At 37.2% G+C, this 25,495-nt stretch overlaps 1 protein-coding gene across 2 annotated transcripts in view; it reads right to left on the reverse strand.

Annotated features, from left to right (window-relative positions):
• The window catches only part of LUZP2 (leucine zipper protein 2), a 206,133-nt gene extending 183,235 nt beyond the window's left edge, over positions 1–22,898 (reverse strand). Inside the window, exon 1 of one of the 2 annotated variants that reach the window (XM_086748692.1) lies at positions 22,681–22,898. In XM_086748692.1, coding sequence (XP_086604818.1) covers positions 22,681–22,742 — 62 coding nt within the window. In that variant the 5' untranslated portion in view covers positions 22,743–22,898. The remainder of the gene's footprint in view (positions 1–22,680) is intronic. The other variant, XM_086748690.1, reaches the window with a different exon arrangement.
• Positions 22,899–25,495: the final 2,597 nt, after the last annotated feature.

Genomic DNA, 25,495 nt, shown 5'->3' on the forward strand with positions numbered 1-25,495 from the left:
TTTATAAGACTAAAGTGAATTTCGTACTTCCATCAGAAGGAGACGTGTATTAAGTCATAAAGGCTACACTATGATATCATCAACCATTTGGTTATCTTTGTGGTATCAAATTAAAGTAAAAAAAAAAAAGAATTATTTTCTAAACTGTAAGCATTCTAAACACTATACAAACATATTTCACATCATTCTACAGTACATAGAACTATATGTGATATGAGAATTCTTGATCTCTCCCCATGGAACTAGAATAAATATCAGCTTCCACAGACTTTGTTAGACATAGATGTTATCATTTAAAAGACAGAGAAGGAGAGGTGCTTCCTCCCATCATTTTACTATCAGAAAACTGAGTTAACAGAGCAGCTAATTTGCCCACAGTCATAGACAGAATCTCTTAAAAAGGAAAAGTTATGTTTGGTTGGGATTTTTAGCAGAGAGTTGCTCAGATAAGCCTGGACACAATCTCAGGCTGCTACATACTCCAGACAGAACAGAAAAAGGAGTTAGGATAACTTGAGTTCAGGAATAACATGGGTTTTTTTTTTTTTCAATAACATGAGTTAAAAACAAACCTTCATCCCAGCATATCTGATCTCTGCCTGCTCAGAGACTGCATACAACTAGTAGCCAAAAAACCAGCACGACTCCAAATCGCCGAATTTCTCTTGATGACATCATCTTTAGAAAACACCTTATGAATGAGATATAATTGGAGACACTCAGGGTCACTACAGATCTTTGAGGTAAGTCTACTCTTCTTTAAAGATACAATTCAAGAAAGTTTAATTACAAGATCTGCTATACCTCTCTTTGTGAGTCAGCTGGATGATACTCTGTCTCAATCAGATGTGCTTATACTTTGTAGGTAACATTTGGACCTCATGTCAAGAGTTATCAAGGCTGATGACACCTTTCTAATGTTTTCACCCAAGGGTCTCCAGGCTGCTTGAACTACCAATACTGGGTAATTTTTTTTTTCCTCCTCCATTTTCACTGGAAGTGGTTCCAAATATTCTTCAGTTTGAACTCTGCTACCATAACTGGGATTATCCTAACTGTGCTAGGACTCTTATGTGTGATGAAGTCTACATTTCAACTTTCCTCATGACTTGCATCAGAATGCAGTTAAACATTCATTTCCATAGTGGTACTTCCACTTCTTACCTATGTGCTTGCTTTTCTGTTAATATAAAACATAACCATACTTTACTAATTTTGAAAGCGCATTTTAAAATAAATATATTTGAACATTCCCTTAAAGACTAGTTATGTATAAAACACCAACTTCCTAGAACATGTAGACAGATGTTCACTCACAACAGGAAAGTTGATGGAGAAGTCCAATTCCTTTGTCTGAAACGTAACTCAATCACAGAAGCTGAAACCTTGTTTTGTCTTCAGTAAAAGAAAAAAGCTTCTATTTTGTTATTACTTTCAAGTGTTGTCAGGACCAATTCATCCAATAAATGTTTACACACAGTTCTTTATAATAGGAACAAGTTCTGATTTCAGTCGAGTCAATTACATGGTTTCTTTCTGATTTCAAGACAGACCAACATTCAGTCCACAAAACAAAATCAAACCATTACTGTAGTAGTGTAGTTTCATTATTTTTGTTGGTTTTATTTATGCATACATGAGGGCTTATATCAGAGGCTTAAGAGTCTCTCTAAAAACTATTAATATGGCATATTCAAAATATTACTTGTTAAATCAAATGCTATGGAAGAGCAGTAGAATCATAGAATAGTTAGGGTTGGAATGGACATTTAAAGATCATCTAGTGTTGGTTTTGTTTTGGTTTCCCCCCCCCCCCCCCCCAGGAAATACTGTGCCCACTCTTATTAAGTCAAGTAATCATGCAACAGAAAAGAAAAGTGATGAAGTCTTAAAAGTTGTACTGATATGACAGCTTAATACTTCATGATCTTCTCTTTCTGCATTAACAACACAAATGCTTCAGCATAGGGCTTATAAAGAGAAAATTAAAAGATGTACTACAACTGCAACACCTCTTTTGAAAAGTAGAAACAGATCATATTTAACAAACTAAAAGGAACAAAGCCACGTTCAATACTGGATCAGGTCCCACCTTTTCCTAGGCTTTCTTAACCACATTTTTTTTATATTTCCAATTTTCCATTACATAATTATTTGAAATCATCTCTTTTTTAATGAAATATTGAGTTGTTAGCAATCAAGTACAGTAGCTTGAGAAGGGCTACTTTTTTTTTTTAATAATAGGCTCATAGCAGCTCAAAAGAAATATGATTTTCAACAAAACTCCAGGGATAATTTCAAAATAATGTAAGCAGCAGCTAATGCATTACCAATCTCTACAAATACACCAACTAAGTAAAAATAATTATGTAATTTTAATTCACAACAGGATTCTTTGTAACACAGTATTTTCTCCTGAAAATTATATGCTTAATCTAAAATGCCTCTAACTTCCAGCTGACGAGTTGCAGGAAACTTACATGATGTTACAGCATGTTAATTGATGCAAAATTGCTTCCTTTGTAAGAAATATTTATCATGTTTTTTTCATTAAATAATTCAACAGTAACCTACCACCATTGAATTTCATCAGAAGCTACATTTCACTAAAACATGCTGTGCATTAGTGTTTTCATGAAGGCACATATTATTAAACTATTTCAATCCAGTGATTTAAACTGAAGGCTGCAGGAATGAACAAGTGAACAATCAGATATTTATAATTAATTAGAAGAGGTGGGCGTCAGTCCTTTCTGGGTTTTACACCAGGCTGCAACTCACTATACGTCATGATGCTTTAGCTTCATATTGAATCTCCAAAAAGAACTACCTCAAGGAAAAAAAATCCTTAGGGCTGAAGGAAAAAAGCTTTTTGTTTTGAATTGTAAATTAGTTGCTATTTCATTATCGCCTACTTCAGTGCAATCAGATCATCAAAACTTGAAAAAGCTAACTATTGACTTTTCATTTTAAAAAACCTCTAGCTACTCAGAGTTAAACCTCATAACCCTGTAACATAAATTAATATCCAAAGCTACAAATACTACACTATCTTGTATATAAATAAAATGACAAAGAGACAAAGATGAGGTAAGCAGTATATATTTCAGAAATATCTCCATGATTTCAGTCTAAAGTCTACTAATGTTCTTCAGGAAGAACAAGGGCAGTTAAAAATTTATCTCGAATCTCTCCTACAATTCTTCTTTGTAACTCAAAGGAAATATCCCTTGAGGAATGCTATTTTTAAGGAATAGCTAATGACTATATTCATACTACACTTCATACTCAAGAAAAGCTTCTTAATACTGTTAAAATTTATAAGTTTGTAATATTATCCCCACATGCCCAAATAAGTTTTAACTAACCAGTATTTTTAAATTTATTGGTTGGAGACCACCGTTTGTTTTCAGCGTCTGCCCTTTTTTACTTTATATGACAATAAGTAATTACTTTCAATGCGCTCAGCCCTTCAAGAGGAAGAGGAAGGCTCATAAAAAGCACCAGGTAGCATCAGTGTCAACAGCAACACATCCCTTTATTTTAGCTGAGCATAGTTAGGGAATTATAAAGATGGAGAAACAGTTTTTCTTGGAAATATTTCCTACAAAGACACATCAGTACCTGAAAGGCACCATTTCAACGGTACCACTTCCCCTACAACACTCTCCAAAAAATACTGACTCAACTGGTTCAAAGGCTTCCTGAAAAGGACTGGATCCACGGTAAAACTATGTCCTTCAGTTACAGCACAGGCTTTCATGACGAATTGCTTGAAGTATAACAGCTTCTTTATTGTTTTGACACAGGGCAAACTCTGTCAGAGTTGGATTTTTGTGGGGGAAGGGAGTGCAAGTGTAGAGGGGGACTGCAGCTGGAGTTCATTTTGACTTTACCATAATGCTGAGAAACACAACAGGCAGGCAAGCGCCCAGTGACCACCTTTAACAAAGCAAATAACTTCTTCCTGGTTTCTGCAGATCATATCTCCCTAATGTTTTTATCTCAAAAGACAAGGGCATAATTTTCTTATTTTCCTGTTTCTAAATAGCATAACTTCAGATGCCTTGCTCTCAAGTTTTGCTCATTATTCTTCAAAGCACAGCTCTAATGAAACTGCTCAGATTATGCTGTCAGCATTTACCAAAAACATTTAGAAAGGTCATTTCCTAAGGCCAGTGGAATAATCCAAGAGGAAAATAAGCACGTTCCTCTTAGCATTTTTATGATAGAGTCCCTCATCTCCATCACACATTCTGCTCAGCCAAAACCTTTCTCCCTTATCCTCTTTCCAGAAGTTCCTTTGGAAGGAAGAACAGCAGCATGATATAAAATGTTGTAAGAATAACAGGGATTCTAGTGCAGACAGACAAACTTAAAACCATCTGACAAGCTGGAGCACAGCAAAACAAACGTATGGGTACAAGATAAGTTCCCCCGCATCAGTTGTATTTACATGACTCTGATCCTGGGTTGAAATCCATCCAGACAATGCTCTATAGCTAAAACAAGTACATTTCTGACCTAATATTTCAAGACTAGTAAGGTAAAGTATAAGAAAGTAGTAAATTGTCTCTTCTGACATTTTACTGGAAAACTGAAGACATATATATTCCTTCACTATTTGAATTAGAGAAACACATGCATACAACTTCATGTTTCAATTCTTCCTCTAACTTATTTCTATGACTCTTCCTATAATTTTTACAGTCTGTCTCAAAGCAAACTCTAATACTATAACTCAGACTTCCACAGTCACTTGTTTCCACATCTCTGTTTTTCTGTCAAGCAATGTTCCTCTTCATCCTTCACTACTTATCAGTTCCTCCAGAAGTGCTACTGCACTTTGTCTCTGTTACCTGTTGGAAATAATTCCACTGCATGATTACAGCTGCGTTTCTACAAGTTCCATTTTCAGCACCACTTTCTTCTCCAGGTAGCATCAGAGCAGATCTTTCACACCCACCGTGAGAACGTCAAAGTGCACAGGTCCTAGATATGCTGCTTCTTTTCAGAGCTGCATAAACCACCAAGCTTAAACCATGGGTGAGCAATAAACAGGGCACATTCCTTTGCATCCCCATTGTTTCAGTTGTGCTTCATTTACTAACTCTTCAACAATTCATGCTTCAGCTCATGCAGGAATTAAAATCCAAAGTTACAGCCTTGCCTTCAGAGAAAAACATTTGTTTCTCTCTTACTGCAGTGTGTCCAACATATGGTAGTCATCTAGTGAAACCATGCGAATCTTTCCTGACACTGGTACTTAATACATATAACATCACTGACTATCATAGCACTGTTAGAGAAATAAATGGTATTTCAATCTCAGTCTTTCTCACTTCATTACCTGTCTTCTCCTCTTTCCTGAAGCAGAACTGATTTTTCCATCCCTATTCCTTTCATCCTATAATGAAAGCTAAACCAGAAATATTTTCAGCTCAGTTCCCTGAATGTAAGATAATTTAATGATACAATTCTTTCCTGTATAGCTCCAAGACCCACGGACTGGAAGCATACTGCCTACTACACTGGGGGAAGGCACGCGCGCACACACACACACACACAAAAAACACATTAAAAAACCCCTTTCCTCCTAGCCAAAGCTGGATTTGAAGGCAAAGGCATGCACACTGAATCTGAGTGATACAGAACAGAGCTGGGCAAGGACTGCAAGGTAGCACAACAGTAGTACTGCAGCACTGTTGCACTGTAGTATTTTTACTAAATACTGCATCTCAACTACCTCCATCCTACCTTACAATTCACCCTCAAGCACTGCATCTTATATCTACATTCCACTACTCCCGATACAGCTGTATACATTCTTACGCTGCTAAGGGAAATTTGAGAATTGTTCTTTTCACATGGCAACACAAAACTATGTTTTTAATTAGAAGAGTACTTACTCTCTTTCCTGATGCTCAAAGGGCAGCCATGGTAACAGTCACACGTACATTAGACTGAAAACTAATAGAGCATCAGTCATAACATTACCAAAAAAAAAAAGACAAGTCAGGTGATAGGAATACCTATAAGATTAAACATGCACAACTCACTCAAAAAAAAAAAAACAAAAAAAACAAAAAAAAACCCAAAAAAACCTGACACATATTATTAGCTCCTTTAAGCAAGAACTAAGTGAATACAAAGGAAAAAGATAGGAAGTCTAAAAGATACAAGTCTTAAGAGAGACCTTGTTGCTGCTCACCAGAGTATGGGGGTAAAAAAGTTTGAGGTAAATCACATGCCAGAGCCTTGCTTCTGGCTTCAGACCATGTTCAAAACAGAGCCCTACAGCCTTGCTTGTTTAGTTGCTGCTTCATTAGCAGCAAACGTTAAGCATCCCATACAATGTGTAAAGTAAGTTCAGAAAACACTGAAGACTATGTTTTAAATACATTAAAAACAATAACAGCAATAACAGATCATAAAGAAAATTACTCTTTATTTCAGAATCTTCATACCATTCGCTGAATATAAGCAGAAATGGATTTCCACCCAAATCACCTTAAAGTTGTCAAGATAAAGACTTGTTCTTAGTGCTCTCCACCATCTTCACCACTGATTTAACTTCAGAGAACAATACTGACAGCCTGATCACGTTTCCAGATTTTGCAAATACTTAAGGAGGTAAAGGAAAAAAAAGGTATCTCTCACAAAAGTAGACTCAGCTACTACCATTTACTTAAACTAACAGCCTACCCTTAACACAAATTTTCTCTATTACTGAAAGATAGTGAGCAAGATAGATATCATTAGATACCACTGTATCTCACATAAACAACTAATTTTGTCTTCTCCGTGTCTTCTGCCGGCCGCAGAAGAAATATGGAACCTTTTGGAAGTAGCTGTGCGGGTGAGTAAGAAAGAAGGCTTGGTAGGCACTGGACTGATTGGTATCACACAAAGTGAATACGGTCTGGAAGGGCGGAAAAGCGCACACAGGCCAGAACATGTTCCTGCATGAGGAGCCTGGAGGGGGCTCTGTTTTATATGCTGCAGCTAGCCCCCTCAAAGGGGCTAGTTTAGTTTTGGAAACAAGAAGCCATCTAACGTTATTATTTTTTATGTTTGAGATTAAACACTGCCTGTTCTTACACAGCTCAGCTTAAGAACCAAAGTCTTAAACACCAATTTGGATCAAAATGTTGAAAGTGCTAATTGAACTGGCAAAGATACAATGCTCACAATTAAAAGATATCGCCATTTGGTTAGTGGCCAGATACATAGCTGGAACAAAGTTGCAGATGCCAATTGACTATCTGAGCCAGTTCCACTCTAAAACACAGTACTGCGTTTCTTTATTTTATATTGGAAGGAACTACAGTGATTCTTACATTGCAGTGTAGTCAGTGACCTCAGATAGCGGCTCTTAAATGAGAAGTATTGTGTTCTTCTATTCTTAGTGGCACAGATCCAGCCACAATTTAAACATTGAAATATCCAGATTCAGTTTTCAACAGAGCCATCCTTCCGCTATGATGTACAGCTCTTCCTGTTGATGTGCAATGTCCAATCACTTACAGATACACGCTTTATTCTTTTGAGTTGCCCACAGAATTCTAAGATAAATTGAAGTGCAGCCTTACCATGCCTGTACTCTTCACTTCTGCACATTAGAAGGCACGCTGTTAAGTTAATTGGTACTAATTTGACAAGTGCTGGAATATTCTCTCAATCATCACTTTCACTTCTCACATTACACAAAAGGACTAACAATATCCTGTGAAACACTCTCAGTAGCAAACGTTAAGAAAACCAAAGGAAAACAAATTTTAAAGCATCAAAGGCTTAAAATATTCACATGACAAACAAACTAGAGTTGTTAAAGATGTATCTGGGACACTGTAAATTTCACAGATGTCTCGCAACTACTATAACACCCTTTCAAGTACCCAATAACAGCAAACATTTCAGGCAGTCATAAATATCATTCAGAAAATAAAAAGAAACCCCACAAATTTGAAAGCAGAATGCCTCTTATTTCACAGGATGAAATGGCTCTCAGAGAAGGATAAAAGGAAATTAAGTCAGACTGCTTAGTATACCTGGGCTCCCTTGTGTGTCTGGCAGCAGGATGCCACAAAGTTAGAACAGTGAGAACACGTCGTTAATTCCCATACTTTGTATTCAAACAGAAAGTTATAAAACTGCTGAAGAACAGTATCCTTCAAGATACCAAAGATGTCAAAGTACAAGGGGAAGTTGGCAAGGCCTGAAAGGTTACTCCCATAACACAAGAGACAGTCGCTGTGATCCGTATCACGAGTCTGCCTTTGCTCCTCATCACCCCAGAAAGAAGTAAACAACATGCACAAACTTTTTCCATAGGTCCAGAATCAAGAACAGCAAAGCAAGTCTGCTAGCATGTTGTGAAATAAGAAACTTGTTGAACAAAAAAGGAGACAGGTCTGTATATTATGGGTTCCACCTTTACAGTGGTTTCATAGACTTTAAAGCGAGTAGTGAACCAGGTGTGCATTAGCAAAAAAGGGTTTAAAGAAAGAAATGAATAGGATTCACTCTATGTCAGTGGTTCAAGGATCTAAATCATGAAGTAAATTTAAGTAAAACCTCATATTTATGTTCTTCTAGTGGGAGACAATTTAAAATAACAAGAATTAAAAAGCCAACCATCTTTTACACGAGAAGCCTTAATCCAGTGAGATTGTCTATTTTAGAGAAAGTAGAGCTAAATATCAAAGGTCAAATTGAAAAATAATCTGTAACCATCTTGTCTATAAATATGAGAAGAATTCTCCATCAAAACAAAAAAAAAAATCTGAGTGTTGTCTTGCTTCTTTCTTTGCTAAACTGAGTGCACATTTCTTGCTCTTTTTCTTGTTCCCTTTCCATACATGCTACAGGATGCCCCTGGGAGCTTTATGTTATTCTAAGAGTCACGGTGATTCAGTGAACTCAGTGGATGATACAATGACTCCAAAGATGTCAAATGGGTGTTTTTGTTAGTAATTACTGAAGGTGATCAAATAATTGATTTAAAGCTACAGTCTGTTAAGAGTCTTACTCCAGTGGCACCCTGCCAAGCCAGTTAATATTCCCATGTCTGCTGAACAAGGCAAACAGCTATGACCTTGACCCATACAGACTACAAAAGAGTAAAGTTTTGGTGCTTTTTTTTTAAGCTAAAATGCCTTAGTCTGTGGTCCTTTGTCATTGGTAAGATGCAGTTACAAATCTGTTGCTATTCCTTATAACAGAGAATGTTCTATACTTTTTGTTCCACTAGTGTTTTGAATACAGGTATCAAACTCAGCCTTACATACGCTATAATACAGGCACTACAGCTGCTCAAAGTGGTTTCTGTATATACAAGTAAGTCCTTTATTCAGTATCACATTTCAACTAATTGAAACCAGAAGTGGGCAATGGGCTGGTGCTATGTGAGGGTCTATAAATGGATTCACTTAAGGCTGAAAGTTTATTTACTCTGAAAAAGATTTCATTGAAATATCCCATGGTCACATGGGAAGAGGGAAGACTTGTGAACACAGTGGTCTTGTGAATGCAGCTTGAAATTTTAAAATGTCTAAGCAACCGTTAAGCACACAAAGATTAAGGGTGAGACAGAAAATGTTTCTAACACTGTAACATCCATTTAAGTAATTACTCCATTTTTGAAGTGTTTGTGAGCTGTTGTGGGGGGGCTTGTTTTGTTGTTTAGAGTTGAGAGTTTTTTTTTTTTTAAGATTAATCTTTAAAAGATTGCATCTTGCTGTTCACTATGAAGATATATATACACACATACGTTTTCATACAAAAACCCAAATTAAATGAAGCAGTAGTGACAGTAACCATGTTCAAACCCACCCATAGTTCCCATAGTTGCTTTTTATGAAGGCTGGATTTAGTCCATTTTTCCATTTAAATCAAGTTTTATATCTTAATTCCCACACAGGCTTTTGGAATAAGAGAATAAAGAGAGCAAATAGAAAAATAAATCTTCTCACTTTTCTCCTCCACACAAATAAAAATTTAAAGCCTAACACAGACCACTTCATCAATTCCAAATTATCTCAATTGAAAACAATGCTGCAAGGCATAGTAATGATGGTAAAAGAATGAACATCGTTCTTTGCTGCAGTCATTTGTCTTGCAGAAGTTAGTACTACTGTTTGATACAATTTCAGAGATCAACACCTTCTAATCCCAGTGGTTCCTGTAAATATATCCTAACTGTTGACTGAAAGTTTCCATTACTCTACTCTCTTCCTTTGAGGAACAGTGAGCTGTAACATGGGTCAAGAAGGCTAAAGTACTGCAATAAGAAATAATCATTATAACATCCATTCAGAGACAGTGTTAAATCCTCAACAACTATAAATGAGCATAACTATAAATATATTAATCATAGGAGGTTACTATTTCAACTATTTCTGTAATTATAGTATGATTAGTATATGGTAAGAGCAGCAACTCAAGAAAAGTAGTGAAATGCATGTTGATTAAATATAGAGTTACCAGTTTATAACAACTGATATCTGTCCAAAGGAGAACAGATTGCCTAAATTTTATTAACAATTATTTTCCCATAATTCCATTTTCCATGAATTCCATTTATGTAGTTCTGTATCTACGATCACAAGTCACTTTTTTAATGCCTTGTCATTTCTGTATGTAAAAATTATATGAAGACTGGCATTTTCACTCATTATCAAAGGTAATAACAGAGATACTTTGGAGTCCAGCTACCCCAAGTAGTGTAAGCATGATATTTTTTTTTTTTAATCTTTTGCCTCAGTTTATTTCTTTTTATTATTACTCAAAAGCAGATGCAGGATTCTGCTCATCCCACCTATTGGTCCAATCATGCTTGAAATACAATTTTACAAGCCCAGTCATTTTCAAAAGCACAACTAACATTTTTAGCATGGATTTAGAGGTTAAATTAAATGCTTACAGTTCATAAAAGGATTTGAGGCCTGAAAAGATCCAGATCTTTCTTTGAAGTAGATTTGGAGGTGTACCTGCCACACAAACTTTGCAAAAGCTTCAAAGCCAGTTAAGAAGAGAGTATGCAAAAGCACCCATTTTTCACATGTGTAAGAGTTGTTTGGAACAGCCCTCAGGATGCATCAAGTGCTGCTGCACCAGGAGAGTACACTGATAACCCAGCCCAGCCAGGAAAAACCCACTAAGATAACAGATTGCTGAGTAAGCATTTAACACAACATCACTTTCTCAACTTACTTTTTCAGTAGCTTTAGACCTATGCCACAATGGCAGCAAGTAATGGGCATTATCAAGATAAATACAGTATTCTGATGAAATGCAAGGAATCTACATAAAGTTTAATTTTTACCATGAAGTGCAAGGCTGTCCCACCAACAGACTGCAAAACTGGAAGCTAGCAGAGTAATTCCAGATTAATGTACTTCCCACAAACAATGGTTGTCTCCACTATAATTTCTTGCATTTGAAGGAAGTGGTAGGATGAAGAAAATGAAAGCTCAGTTTTATCTGTAGAAATAATTTGGTATTTTTATCTGCAGAAGTGGTAACCAAATTTGATCACTTAGCTGTCAGAAAAAAAAAAAAATATCTGTTTTGAATTATTTAATTCTATACAAGCAGAAGCATGCATACCCATTCAAGCCACTGAGAAAAGAAAGCCAAGAATCGATTCTTCATACTTCATTGTGTGCCTACAACTAGAAATTCTTTAAACGGAGACATATACATGATACATATTTATATATTTTTCCCTTGAGTGAAAGGGATCTTTTTACATTCAAAAAAAAAATTACGCTAATGGAACTGGATACAATTTTGTGGTCTTTAGTTTCTTTTTATTAGCACCCACAATGATGTTTTGGCATCTACTCCAGATGATACTTTCCCACTGCAACTCTTTTTCATTAAGTTAACAAGAAACAGGTAAGAATTCTCTCCATCCTCATTACTGTCTGGTAAGTAATGAGCTCTAAGGAGATTTCCCCCCTACACACACACTATCTGTGAAACAGTTATCTGCAGAACACCAAGATTTACCCTTACATCAGCATTAGGTGTCCATCCTTTATGAGGTTTTAAGTATACGGAGCACAGGTTTCTGTAGGGCAAAAGGAATTTGTTCTACTGCCCTAGAATTGAAGTGAAAATTCAGGCTTTTTACTGCTTTCTTATTAGGAGACTTTTAAGCCATATTTTTAAATCAGTTTTTAAGCTTTTATTTTAAATAGTTAAATCTACACCAGTACCATAATTTTCAAGTCATGAGCAGTAACAAGCAGAGCAGAAGTCATTTCCTTCCCTCCAATGTTTTCTCATACTCTTACACACAGTTTTTATTTTTTTCATCTTTGTATAGAAAGAATAGCACCTGGATGTACCTAACCTCTGGTAAGATACAGGTAAATAGAGTAACTCTAGAACAGTATCAATACTCCAACTTATTCATTCACTATGTAATGTCCATTTTTATTTATCTCCTTCTAACAAATATCAAAATTAGTCTGTCTTCCCATCACACCTCTTTTATATCTTATCTCATTCTATTACGCCCCAGAACAGCTATGGCAATTTCTCAGTTCTGACTTTGTGTAGTGAAACTTCCCAACAGTTTCCCTGGAAATCAGGTGGCTGGGGGATTGCTTGGATATGTATGGTTTTTTCTAGCTTAGTCACCAACTGAACTGCTGAAAACACATCTACTTATTTCTCTAGATGAGTCCTTGCAAATATTTGCAAGAACAAAGATTGTTACCTGTCTGAATATTCTTCTACAGAAATGGCTCAAGCTGCCTCAAGGATCATTGCTTTGCCTACAATGTGGAAAAATTTAAGGCAGATGAAACGATTGCATAGTGCTTCTTACAAGGTTTTTGTCACCTTCCTCTCGTAGCAACCACTCTTGTCAACAGCACATTGTTCTACAGGTTTAATCCAGTGCCACAAAAACTTCATGTTCCTGTAATGACTAAAAGTCATTGGGCAAGGTTTTCCATTACACATAGAAGTACCATTTTAACGTGATATAATCATCAAGCTTAGGCAGCAAAGAAACATAGAATGTCCCTACAGCAAAGAAGAGTGAATGTGATAATATTCAACCCTGACTGCAGTATTAACTTCGATACATCACTTATTTGATGGAAATGGGTTAAGCCTTTCAGATTACATTTTATAAGCCAGTGATGGGGGATTCAACTCTTACAAAGGGAATGTGTATTTGTTAAATACTTAGGTCTGGTATACAGATCTTGTAATTCTTCCTAGTTATTTCAGAAGCTATTTAAATTTTGTCAGTCTAGGTACATATCAAACAGGCAATATCACATAGTACCCCACTAAAACAGATAGAAATGCAAGCTTTTCCTGAGTCCATTTGAAGAACTGATTAGTGCTTCTTTAAAACAGATTTTACTATTTAGTTTTTACAGCAATTTAATTATTTCTCCTTCCCGGAGCAGATAACAGTGTTCCCTTGAGCCAAAAGAGCTCCAGCTAAGTAGAAACTGGGGAAGGAACTAAGATATTTGAAACAGGGATAGAGAGAGAGGTATGAGTTAAAGGAAAATATTAAATTAAATGTCTGCTTTCCTAAGCTTCCCTGAGCCAAATATAGCACATCTGTGTATACTGAACAGCAGATAGTTGTTTTACAAGTAAATAAAAAAAGCAACTGCAGAGAAGTCTATCTGTGCGCTTGAGGAGTGTATTCATTTCATATATCATTCATGGACAAATGCAGAGATTTCACACAAAACACTATTTGAGGCTGATTTTTCACCAAATTAAATAGCATATGCTGCACTGACTGCAAAGTTAGAGATCTTTGATGAAGGAAAGAGAAGGGAAGCAGCAACCCTGCCATGGATTCTGCCCCCCCCACCTCGCCCCATTGTCATCTAGGCACCATGGTTACAGATTCATTTCCCAAGCCTCATCATTTGCATTAAGCCAAATAACCTTATTCCTCAGCTGAGCATGAAACAAAGAAAGCTGCAAGGCTAGACTTTCTAAAAGAGGTCAGGATGGATTGCTAATAATCATGACTATTTGGTATCCCCCATACACATCAGCAGCTAAATAACAGTCTAATTTTCAAAGCCTATCGCTCATTTACGTTCAGATTTTCACAGGGTTAGTGCAGCCAATATGCTGTCCCCTTTTGAAATTCAAAACACATCAGATTAGACTCGTTCAGCTCACTTAAAGACAATCCACTGCAGATTATAGGTATTAAGCCTTCCTAAAATGCCTGGTCCCTTGGCAAACCTCGGCTCCCCTTCACAGAAGGAAGAAGAAAACAAAATAAAACCAACAAAAAAGCCCCAGTGCCTATTTTCGGAAGAGTACATGCCAGGAACTTCTGTACTCTCTGTAGAATAGAGGGGTAAGTCTGCAGCAGGGCTGATGGACTCTGCCAGTCACTAATAAGTAGTAAGAATACAATGGCTGTGTTGTGTATTTTGGCACAGAAAATAAGAATTAATCATCAAGCGATCAGTTTCAGCAAAGAGGCTCAAAGGTTCAGCTACTTCCTAAACACCGTTGTTTGATTTGCACCCTGGCTGAGCTTCACCCCTTCCTGAAAAATATTTCTTTACAAAAAAGCTGTGAGGGAAGCAGTAGTAAAATTGATTTTATTTCTCCATTTTCAAGACAGACATTCTCTCTTTGCACATTGAGCACACATTTCATTATGCTGCGTCAGGAGGAAGAAACTTCCTCAACAGACAGTCTAATGCCACCCAGAGCACAGCTGCTTTTCAGTCTTGTCAGTTCAATTTTTCCACATTTTTTTTCTTTTCTCTTCCACATTTCAGTAAAATCTCACTTTTTTTTTTCCCCTTGTTTGCTGCCACAGGCTAGCCTGGGAACACGAATGCAAAAATCACTCAGACATGATGAGGATGGGGTACATAAGGTAGACACAGTGTCCCCTAGTTTGTCAAGCAATTCTGAAGTACAAAGTCACAGCTCTTACTTCTGTAGTCATTCACATCAACAGAAATCACAGTACTTGATACTGCTTTTCAGGAGTTTGAAAATCCAACAACTATATGGTACTAGTAAACAACCACATTTGACTGACCACTTATGGCACTAGATAATGTCTTCCCCCCCTCCCACTACCAAACCAAGTTTTATAAAGACCCACAGCAGCTATTGAAAATACACCAAAGGTTATACTATAGTGAAATTACAAAGACTGCACCCCATTATAAACCCCTGTTTGCCTGTCCTTTAGTAGAAGGTGTTTTGATGCTCTCTACGTGAGAAAACAGGAGGAAAGGCAGCGATAACACATCATTGGGTAAAAGTGTGGTGGCCTGAAAGAACTTTGTACAGAGAAGATAGAAGGATGTTCTGTTGCAGCTCCATCTCCAAATAAAAGAGAAACGTGTTAGTTCTACAATTAGATGGGATTCAGCAAATACGCGCTCAGTTTTCTAAGTGCTGCAGTTTGTCTAACAGTGGGGAAATCTATTTTTCAACCAGTTTTCACTTCCATAATCGGCAAATGAAAAGGAAAACTGCCTATTTCCTACAAGGAAATTGTGAACATAAAGCTACCAAACATGACCATTCATAAATAACAACAATAAGAATATGTAAATAGCTGGAAAAGAATAACAATTCGGGTAAAATACACTAACTGGCAGCATATTAGCCTTATCTTCTTAAGATAGTACATGGAGACAAGATACAACAGAATTTTTTGAAACTTCTCTACTCCTTTCCATAGAAGCTATCAATCAATATCGATAAGAAATGAGAAATCCTAGATGCCTATTTCTTCAGCTTGTAAGAGTCATACAGGTTTATTTCTCTCATGATTCACTTAAGATAGCAGAGACTTCAGAGGCAACACTACAAAAAGCACTGCTAATATAATATATAGTAAAAGTAAAGATTAATAAACGCAGGGGTGATATGAGGCAAGAAGTAAAATGAGTAAGTAATAGCACAAGAAGGAAAGGGAGAAAAGTCTATAGGAGCACACAAAAAACCGCTATTTGATGCAATATCGTATCTATTCAGCATTTCTAAGAGGTGCTTGTCACTCTGATGTGTTTGAAATAGCAAATATAACAATACACATCTTGAATCTTCACATAATATTAAGACTGAAGGATGGTATGAAATCTCTTTATTCTTTCTGACAAACATATTACTTGTTTTCCATACAGAGAATATTTACAGACCTGACCTCTACATGATAGCTGGTGCATCCATTATGCAAAACTAGATAGTGAGAAGAAACACTATTTTTGACAAGTGGCATAAATGAGATTTATTTGTCTGCAGAGCGGTGCATCCTAAGGATTACTATCTGTGAACAAGTTTTGTTAAATATAGAAAATACCAAACCCACAATCTCACAGAAAGAGGGATTACAAGTTCAAATTAAGATATCCTTGTATTCTACCCTAGCTTTAAATTAATAAATGAGAAAGAAACAGGAAAGTGACAGCATTATAATTTCTCTAAATACAAAGAATACATTAAAACGTCAAAAGTACCTCCAACGGCAGGTCTCCTGGGCCAAAATGCATTAGATGTAGCATAACAAGCAGAAATCCAACTGTTCTATTACATTAAGGGTGAATTCTAGTGATCCTTAAGATTTACCCAAGCTCATACAGAACTTCAAGAATATTTTAACTGTAGATTAGATCAAATCTAAAATAAGTCTTTCCTGAAGGTTAAAGTTTTTAGCAGCATCCTTTCTTTTCCTACCTTCATTTTTTTTTCCTCCTTCTTCCTTTCACATTCCAGAAATCAGAAAAATAAATAACAGAACATAACAAAATAATCTATTTTTAGTATTTCTGGCTGAACTGAGGAAGATTTTCTTTCTGGATTTCTAGTTTAGGTTGCCAAGCTTAAATTCCTGGAGCACTTTTACATGTTTTAGCCCAGATAATAAAATAACATAGCAAGCACACCACTTCCAAGGGCATCATTCTTAACCAAGTATTAGCCCTATCATAACAGCATAAAATTTAAAACCTTTGGCAAAAAAAATAAGCTCTCTCCTTCCTCACTGCCACGTCTAAGACGTATAGGTAGAAAAAAAAAAAGTGTGGTTGCTCTACTGCAGAAGGGTTCCAAACGTGGAGAAGCAGGTCTGTCACATAAGGCTAGCATTAAGTATATATGTTTATATACACACATATATTCTTATATGCATATATGGTTCAGTTCAAGTACAGGAATTCCTAAACTAGCTTTACGCAATCTCATTCTGATGCCAAAGTTGTCTGTCTACAGCATGTTCTTGCTTACTTTCCTACACAAGACAGAGGTACCCTACCTACCTTGTTTAAAAGCTACCTTGAAAATCTGCACTATACCACAAACCTGCAGATTCAAGTGGCCGTGTACTCTAAGGCAGGATGGTTGGCAACTGCACTTGTGTCAAGAAAAGGCTCCCTCATTTTGCCACTGTCAGTTTTGTAGTCCAGCACCCGCACCCCTGAGGCTAAGGGCTTTGTGCAAGGAGGATAAGTAGCTCCCCATGTCCACACATCCGGTGGTTTGGTTTTTTTGCTGGTTGGATGGTTTTGTTGGAGTGGGGGTACTTTGGGCTTGGTTTTAGTTCTTTTGGGTTTTTTTTTTCTGTTTGGTTTTTTGTTTGTTTGTTTGGGTTTTTTTTTGTTTGGAGTGGTGGTTGTTGTTTCTTTTTTTTGTTTTTGTTCTTTTGAAATATATCATTGGAGATCAAACCTTTTCTCTCAGAAGAAGGAAAAAGTTTTGTTTCACCAAACAGCTTCTAGCTTGCTGTATTAGGCACTTGCTTATAAATCATCGAACTAACACCATTAAGCTAAACACATTCCTTGAAATAATGGAGTCGTGCCACTCAAATTTGTCCCATTATGTTTAAACACAGTCCACAACAAAGCACATGGCTCTTCAGGTATAGTAAGGTTGCAAGCTGTATGCTAAATGCCACTTCTGTATTTGAAACATAAGTCCTTACAAGCCATGCATCATCATCCACATTGATAGAAATCAGAAAGCTTTCACGGCCCAGAAAACTCAGAAAGTAAAAATAAGTATGAAAGGAATTCTAAGCAGGAGGCAAATTATAGCGTTAATGCTCCTGCATTTCTGGAAGAATTCAGAAAGCACAATATTAACACAGTTTCTGTTATCCACCGAACCTACAGGAAAAACACATCATCCTTTCCCCCTCCTCCTACTACCACTCTGCAGAGTTCACCTTCAGTCATGGACAAAAGGAAGGACACTGCTGGACCTCAGCCTGAGATCCCAAAAGGGAGGATCACCTTTGGCTACCTACTGGAGCATGTAACAATGGTACGGCTAGAGCCGAGGGCGTTAGCACACATCCTCCTTCCACCTCAAAATCTAGGAAGGAGCAGGGCTCCCTCTACTCTCATATCAGTCTAAATGCAAAACAGTTACTTTCAACATCTGATTATAGCCCAAAGAGCATTTCTAAGATAGGAAAGAGCTTAAGAACTAGAAACAAGGATTTTCAACATTCTCCCTCCCAAACATCTCTTTCCTCAAGTCTCAGACTCAGTCCTTCACACACCTGTAAGAGAAAAGATACTAGTATTTTCATATTCCTTAACAAAATAATTACCAAAACCAACAAATGTAAAGAAAATAGTCGACCTTGAAAACACGTCCAGGAACAAAGCAAGCATTTATGTCAGGTTCTCATGTTTAATAAGGTAAGTGAATTCACTATATTTCTGTCACTTCCAACAACACACACACATCAGATCAACACCCACACCTTCATTAAACAACATCCACCTACCAGAAATGAACACGCTACTTTTTTTTCCTGCTACAAACTACAGAAGTGGCATTCTTCTTCTGAAACCAATGAATTACAGATTGCTTTGTAACATCACTGCAGCAAGACTGCCAGTGAACTGCACTTTCAGAAAAAAATTACCACCAGTCATTTCTCTGACATTAAAATAAGTTCTGCCTTTTACAGCTCCGTTGCTTGTACATCCATTTAATGAGCTGCTGTAGTAGTAATATTATTATTGTTATTATTGTTGGGTTTATGGTCCTGTTCTCAGCTATAAAACCATTCTACTTCAATCAAATTATTCAATGTCTTGCAGCTTTGTCATATTTCATGTGTGGACAGAAAGAAATTCATTGTCACAGAAAAAAAAAAAAAGGAAAGCTTTGTTTCACATCAAGCTTCTTAAAAGAGAGTCTGATATTTCTCATTTGGACAAACAAAAAAGTTGTTGGCAAAGACTACAGTATCCAGGCTTCCAGTAGTAATGTTCAAGTAATATACAGAAAACTGTCCTTTTAGCTAGAAGTAGGGAAGTCTCATTAGACAAAATAATCTGGACCACAAATCTCTGTTACTGACCCCAATGACTGACTTCATGCAAGCGTTCCCTTCTACAAATAATTTTCCAGTCAGAATGTTTAGGTGTCTGGGGCTGCAAAAGCAGGCAGGTGGCTGCAGAATTGGACCTGGAGGATACTATTATCTGCCACAAAGTTCAGAATAGTTTCACCGAGTTAAATTCACCTCAAAAATGCTCCCCTTAACTTTTTTTAGACTGATTTTAGAGCAGTAATTTTCACTTATTCCATCAAAACATATGTGGTTAACTAGACAGGCAGATACACCTCAATCTTGTCACCTCTTTGGCACTACAACCAACTGGAAATATGATTAAGAGTCATCTCTCCATCTCAAAACCACACCAAACTGAGTTTGGCTAATACAGGAAAGATCGTTCTTTTCAAAATAATGAACTTTCTGTAATTTGATAGGCTTTTGGTTCATGCATGTGATTTCAGATCATTCTGAGAAGTTAGCTTAATACAGCTCTGAAAAATCAAAAGTTAATAACATAATTTTAAAAGCAATAGCTGTGTATTTTCCTCTTTTTAACAATGCTACAAAATAAGCAAAGATGACATGCTGTGTTAACACAGTTGAGCTCATCAATTCGTATTTGTTTACAGTTAGGCTTGAAGACATGCTGAGGTCTTCCAAAACTATCACCATGACACGACGCAAAGATGACTGCACCACCACATGAGAAGGAATAGAAAGCAGCAGTTATCCACTTCTGTAGCAAGTACTGTGCTCGCTGATTTCAGCACCAATGTATGAAATTGAGATACTGTGCTTCTGTACAAACTTTAAAAAAAAAAAATCCTCATGATGGACAATTTTTTTTTGCCCTGCAAGGCTGATGCTTTGCCTTAGCTAAGCAATTTCAAACAGCAAGATATTAGACCCTGCTTTTTGCAAACATAACTGGTCCCGCAAGCCCACTCTGGTTGGATCCAACCAATGAATTCACCATTCACTACAAAAAAATACTAACTGCCACTGAGAGAATTGCCTTCTGCTGAAGGAGATTAAAGCATAATCTCTTTCCAGCAGATGGCATATTGATAGCACTGTATCATTTTTTAAACTTCCATCATGCGCTGTTGAAAAATTACTCTATGTTCAACACAGCCTGTTAAAAATCAAGTGACTGAAAGCAACTGCTGAATGGAGTAGTCCAGGACTTTTATAAATCTCCAGCTCTACAGAAGAGTTTCAATCTCCTTTTTAACAGGATGGCTGATCTGATATCAAAAGCAGAACTTCACTTCGCAACACATACTGTACTTGGTTGGAATTTTAACTGGAATTTCTCTCACATTGATCATTTTCATCCCCCAATTACATAAACCGTCGTGTGCACAAAATTACACACTGATGGAAGTATATTCACTCCTCAGAGTCATACAGTTCATAATTAGTATTCACATGTCAAGTTCAACTCCATATTCTGTCCAATTATTTTTGAAAGGTGTAGAGGGATTTGGCTGGGTGTTTTGGTTTTTTGTTTGGTTTTTTTTTTTTTTTTTTAAACACAGTTATCAAGAATGAGCTCCAGTTCATTTTTCATACAGATACTATTTTCTCAATAAGATGAAGCACCTGCTTTTAGGACTTTACACTACTACCTTGTTCCAGTTTAGTGCCCTGAATGTTCAAGCAGTTTGTAAAATGCTTTATAGAGACAATAAGATATGAAAATTTAGAATAGTTTTTTACATCTCTTTTCACTACAATTTAATATACACAAGCTCAGGCAAGATACAAACCTGCATCTGCAAAAGCTGGCTTGGTGCTTTCTCCCCTTTTTAACTCTGGCATTATTTGGCAAAGAATGTATCGCTCTTAAATGAGTGTAAAATTATTAATCCAAAATGACAAGAAGTTTTCACACTTGACTGCTAGCAAATGGTTGTTTAGATCATTTATTAACTCAGAAGGGATAATTATTGAATCACAATATATTACAACTTTTCTCTAAGTTTTATGTTTCAAAGACCATCAGAGTAGTTCATACAGACTGCCATGGTAGAGTCCCTAAAATCAGAAGCGTTACCAAAAAAAAAGTACCACTCCCTCACCAATAACAACCCACTCCAAAGGAGTGAAGTAATTGAAGCATTCTGATATTCCTTATTTCTCCTGGTATTCGGGCCTTTTCCCACCCAGATTTTCAGTTATCATTTGCCTGTGTTTGAGTATGTTCAGAGATGTGCTCCTGCTGTACCCAAGTACTTAGCAGGCAAACGCTTTTTTCTTTTTTTTTTCTTTTTTTTTTTTTTAATGCCTTAGTGAACAAGTAAGGCTTAAAACATGCAATGCTTCTGCAAAAAGCTGCTTCAATGCTGATTCTACAGGAAGAGACCAAGAATAAGAGAAGAGAGACAGTTCCCTGACAAATGTACATGCACATATCCTCTCATAACAAGCTTTATGGACTTAGAAGTTTACAGGTACTTGTTACTAAGACACCAGAGAAATACCCGAGTCAAAATTTGGACTTGATTTTCTGATAAGGAACTGGAAGTTAAGAAGTCTCAACTGAGGGCAGTGTCATTGTAACAGATCCGCTCTGTACCCAGCATTAACTTTCCATCTGTGTACATCAAGACAACGGGATAGAGTGCCTCAGCTTTATCTTTTCTTTGCTGCACCTGTTATGTCTACAGCATGGAGAACACACTATCTCTGAGCAACTTGGCAGTACATATTATCTTGTCAGAACAGGCTTTATTTCTAAGCTGTGATAGATTTTGTTCATATTTTCCTCAGTGATACTTGCACAGAAAGGAATGCTTCTAGACTGCACCAACTTTTTAACATGTTTCTTGGCGCTAGCAAAACACTGCAACATCTCACCTGCATTTCACAGAAAAAAAAAAAAGGTAAGCCCTAGGCATGTGTTCAGATGCAGAATCCTCAACTGAGATGACACTGTTCAAGCGTTCACCCTGTAAGGGAAAATGTTAGCATGTCCTCACTTTCAGCTGTTTGCCTTCCTTATTTCCAATGAAACAGAGTCTGTCTGGTTTTACTGCTGTATATATAAAGCTTGTATTTGTTACTGTCTTGTAACATCACACAAGCTGTGGGTCAACTTATACATGTGTAGCTCTTTTACATCATTATAAAAAAAAAAAAAAAGCATAGAAACACCAACAAGAGATTCAGTATCTTTCAGAGGATCACGGGGAGGGGGAAGATATAAGAATCAGCGACTCTATCTGGTCTGAACTTACAACCTCAGTAAAAGCTGAAATCTGTATTATTTCTCTTAAGAGCACTGAATCTAAAAAAGCAAACAAAACAGGAGAACTCTAAGCAAAACAGCTTTCGGTACTCACCTAGCGCTGAAAACCAGGGCAGGAAAGAAAGGCAGCAAGTAATAAGCGGAGATGAATTTCATACTGGAGCTCCTCTGCCTGGTTCCGTTCCTCCCTACCCTCTTCGCACCGACTCTTCCTCCTCTCTTCCCCCAGCAGCTCCGGAGCCTCGCCTCGCCCGGGAGCTGCCCGCCCCGCTGCGGGAGGGTCCTAGCTCCGCCGGAGCCGACAGACCAACTGATGGAGCAGGGAAAAGGAGCTGGGAGCGGGATGCGAGCTCCGGGAGTGATGTCACGAGCAGAGCCCAGCCCGCAGCCCAGCCCTGCCGGGTACCGGTACCCAGCGCCAGAGCGGCCGCCGGGGAGGGATGCGCACAGGGTGCCCGGCGCTTGGCTCCGGGGTTACAGCAGGACACAGCTGAGAAATTCTTCCTGAAAGGAAAAAAAAAAAAAAAAAAAAAAAAAACAAACCAAATAAATCAAACCACTACAATGAAAACACCACCAACATTTTGCAGTTAGTGTCTTTATTTGAGGTGAATCTAGACAAGCTTGGTGATACAGAGACTGGAATGGTTTCAAGCAGGTGACAAGTTCCAGATCACAACACCTGGAAAAGTATCATTTCTGCAAAGCAAGAATTCACAAGTTACTATTTCAATTAGGTATTCATTCACCCCACTACCACATCAAGATAAAAGTAAGGGCAGAAAGAGCTTCCAAAACAGTATTTTGAAACACCTATGCCATCTCTAAAAGCCCTTCATCACCTGAAGCAACTGATAAGACCTTCAGAGCAATTAAGATTGTTTTTCCTTCTGTCTGTGTTTATATTTCACCTGATTTATTTAAATCAAGATTAAGATCAGCATTGGTTAAAGATATTTTCAGAATCTAAGTATTCCCCACCTTAACACAAGTGAAGCTTATCTGATGACAAATCATATGTAAGTGTAGCATTTAAACAAGAATCATCTTCCTACACAACACAAAAAACTCTCAAACTTGCCTACAAGTGAATCAAGGGTGATCATTACAGGAAGGGGTTTGGGTCATCTATGTGCTTGTCTGGTTGTATGAAAGGCATCCAGAAACTACATTATACATCACAAACATAAAATAAAAGTTTCCACAGTTTAAGCTCATGTGCCGTTGGATTCCACTGTTTATTAAGAATTAACTTTGGATTCCATCAAAGCAAACAGAAATTCACTGTTTGAAATGACTTGAAATCTTTTTGAAGTTAGTATTGACCCTTAATAAGACATTCACATGACATACAAATAGAATTAATAAATTAAATTACATTCCACAGCAGCAAACTGAGAGGGAGGGGAGACAAAAGAAGAAAAAGAGAAGTCAATGTACATAGGCAAAAAGGAATAAAGTAATGTATTGCTGACTCCTCTTTCTTGTGTCCCAACTCTAGTATCTTCTTTTTCAGCACACCTGACAGTAAGTTCTAGTCAACCACATTAATTTAAATCAGCATTTATTGTTATTTTGATGCTACATACTGGCATGAAAGAACAGTCATGTTACCATGGATACTTATGATAGAATAGTAAAAAGGTCACAAAAAGTGCAGTCAGCTTGTCATTTTCTCTTCCAGAAGAAGCTTCCCAGGCTACTAGGCACCTCACAGTTAGGTATCAGCAGCTAAGACTTCTTCCATCATCCTTTTACTTGCATACATACAGGGTGGAATGGTGGGGAAGGGACTGGTGCATCAAAGGAGTAAATTATGCCTGCTGATGCTAAGTCAGCTTAATAAAACTCTTGACATTTTGCAACCTGAGGAATTATTTTTTTAAGTTCTGCTCCTGCTTGGCCTCTTTTTTGTGGCGGTAGAGTGCGGAATAGAGAGGCCTACTGCTAAGTCTTTGTTTCGTCTCAAGGTTTTTTACCCTGTTTGCATGGGAGAACATCTCCACAAGTGGTTTAGTGCCTGCAGTACAGGTAGCCTGCAGCTATAGTAGTGCTATACAACCCAGACATCACGTTGTCATTCTTTGCGTAATTTCTCCATCCTGATTAGAATTGATTGAACAATTAGGAAGCTTTCATGCTTACCAACACTGCTGCTTTAGTCCTACTCTGATGCAAACATCCCATAAATACTGTCACAGCTCAGTTTCAGGCTATGAACACCCCCAAGGGCTCGGTTGTAAAGGATTTGTAGCAAGCTTCCCCATCTCAGGTCAGGTCATGGGAGTGGGGGCTCTCCCTCCACAGGCTGTTTGGAGACGACAGCAGTGGCTAAGCAGGGACTGGGGCAATTGCAACCCTAAATGTTGAGATACTCACAGAAAAAAAAAAATTGTATTATTGTGAAGAGAAATGCTCAGTGGTGAATGCAGGTAGGACAAAAGGAAAACTTGCATTTTTAAAGGCAAACTTCAATAATTAAGGATGAGGCACTTAAATAGTACTCTTGTCAGACTTGATTGTGCTCAAGCTACTTGCCCAAAGATATACAAAAGCATCCTTTTTCTCCCCCTCATATTCAGCTAACTGACCTTGATCTGGAGCTTTCTATAGTTTTGAAGGGTTTGGGGTTTTTTCCTTTTGTTTTTCTGAGAAGATGTATTTCAGCCGTGTAATGTAGATCTTAAGAAAATAATAATATATTTATACCAAAAATGGGAGATAATTGTTTGCAAATTTTCTTAGACTTAAACTGTATAGTCAATTTCTTTAGTGCTGTGTACACTTAAAATGAGATCAAATATTAATGTATAGCAACTTCAAAGGCCTTGGATAGAAATAGTCCGTATAAACACATTAGACATGCAGAACTCTTAAGAAATATGATATTTTCACATATAATTGAAGAC

This window comes from Chlamydotis macqueenii, chromosome 5 (genome assembly GCF_036417535.1).
Source record: "Chlamydotis macqueenii isolate bChlMac1 chromosome 5, bChlMac1.mat, whole genome shotgun sequence".
NCBI classification, from domain to species: Eukaryota; Metazoa; Chordata; class Aves; order Otidiformes; family Otididae; genus Chlamydotis; species Chlamydotis macqueenii.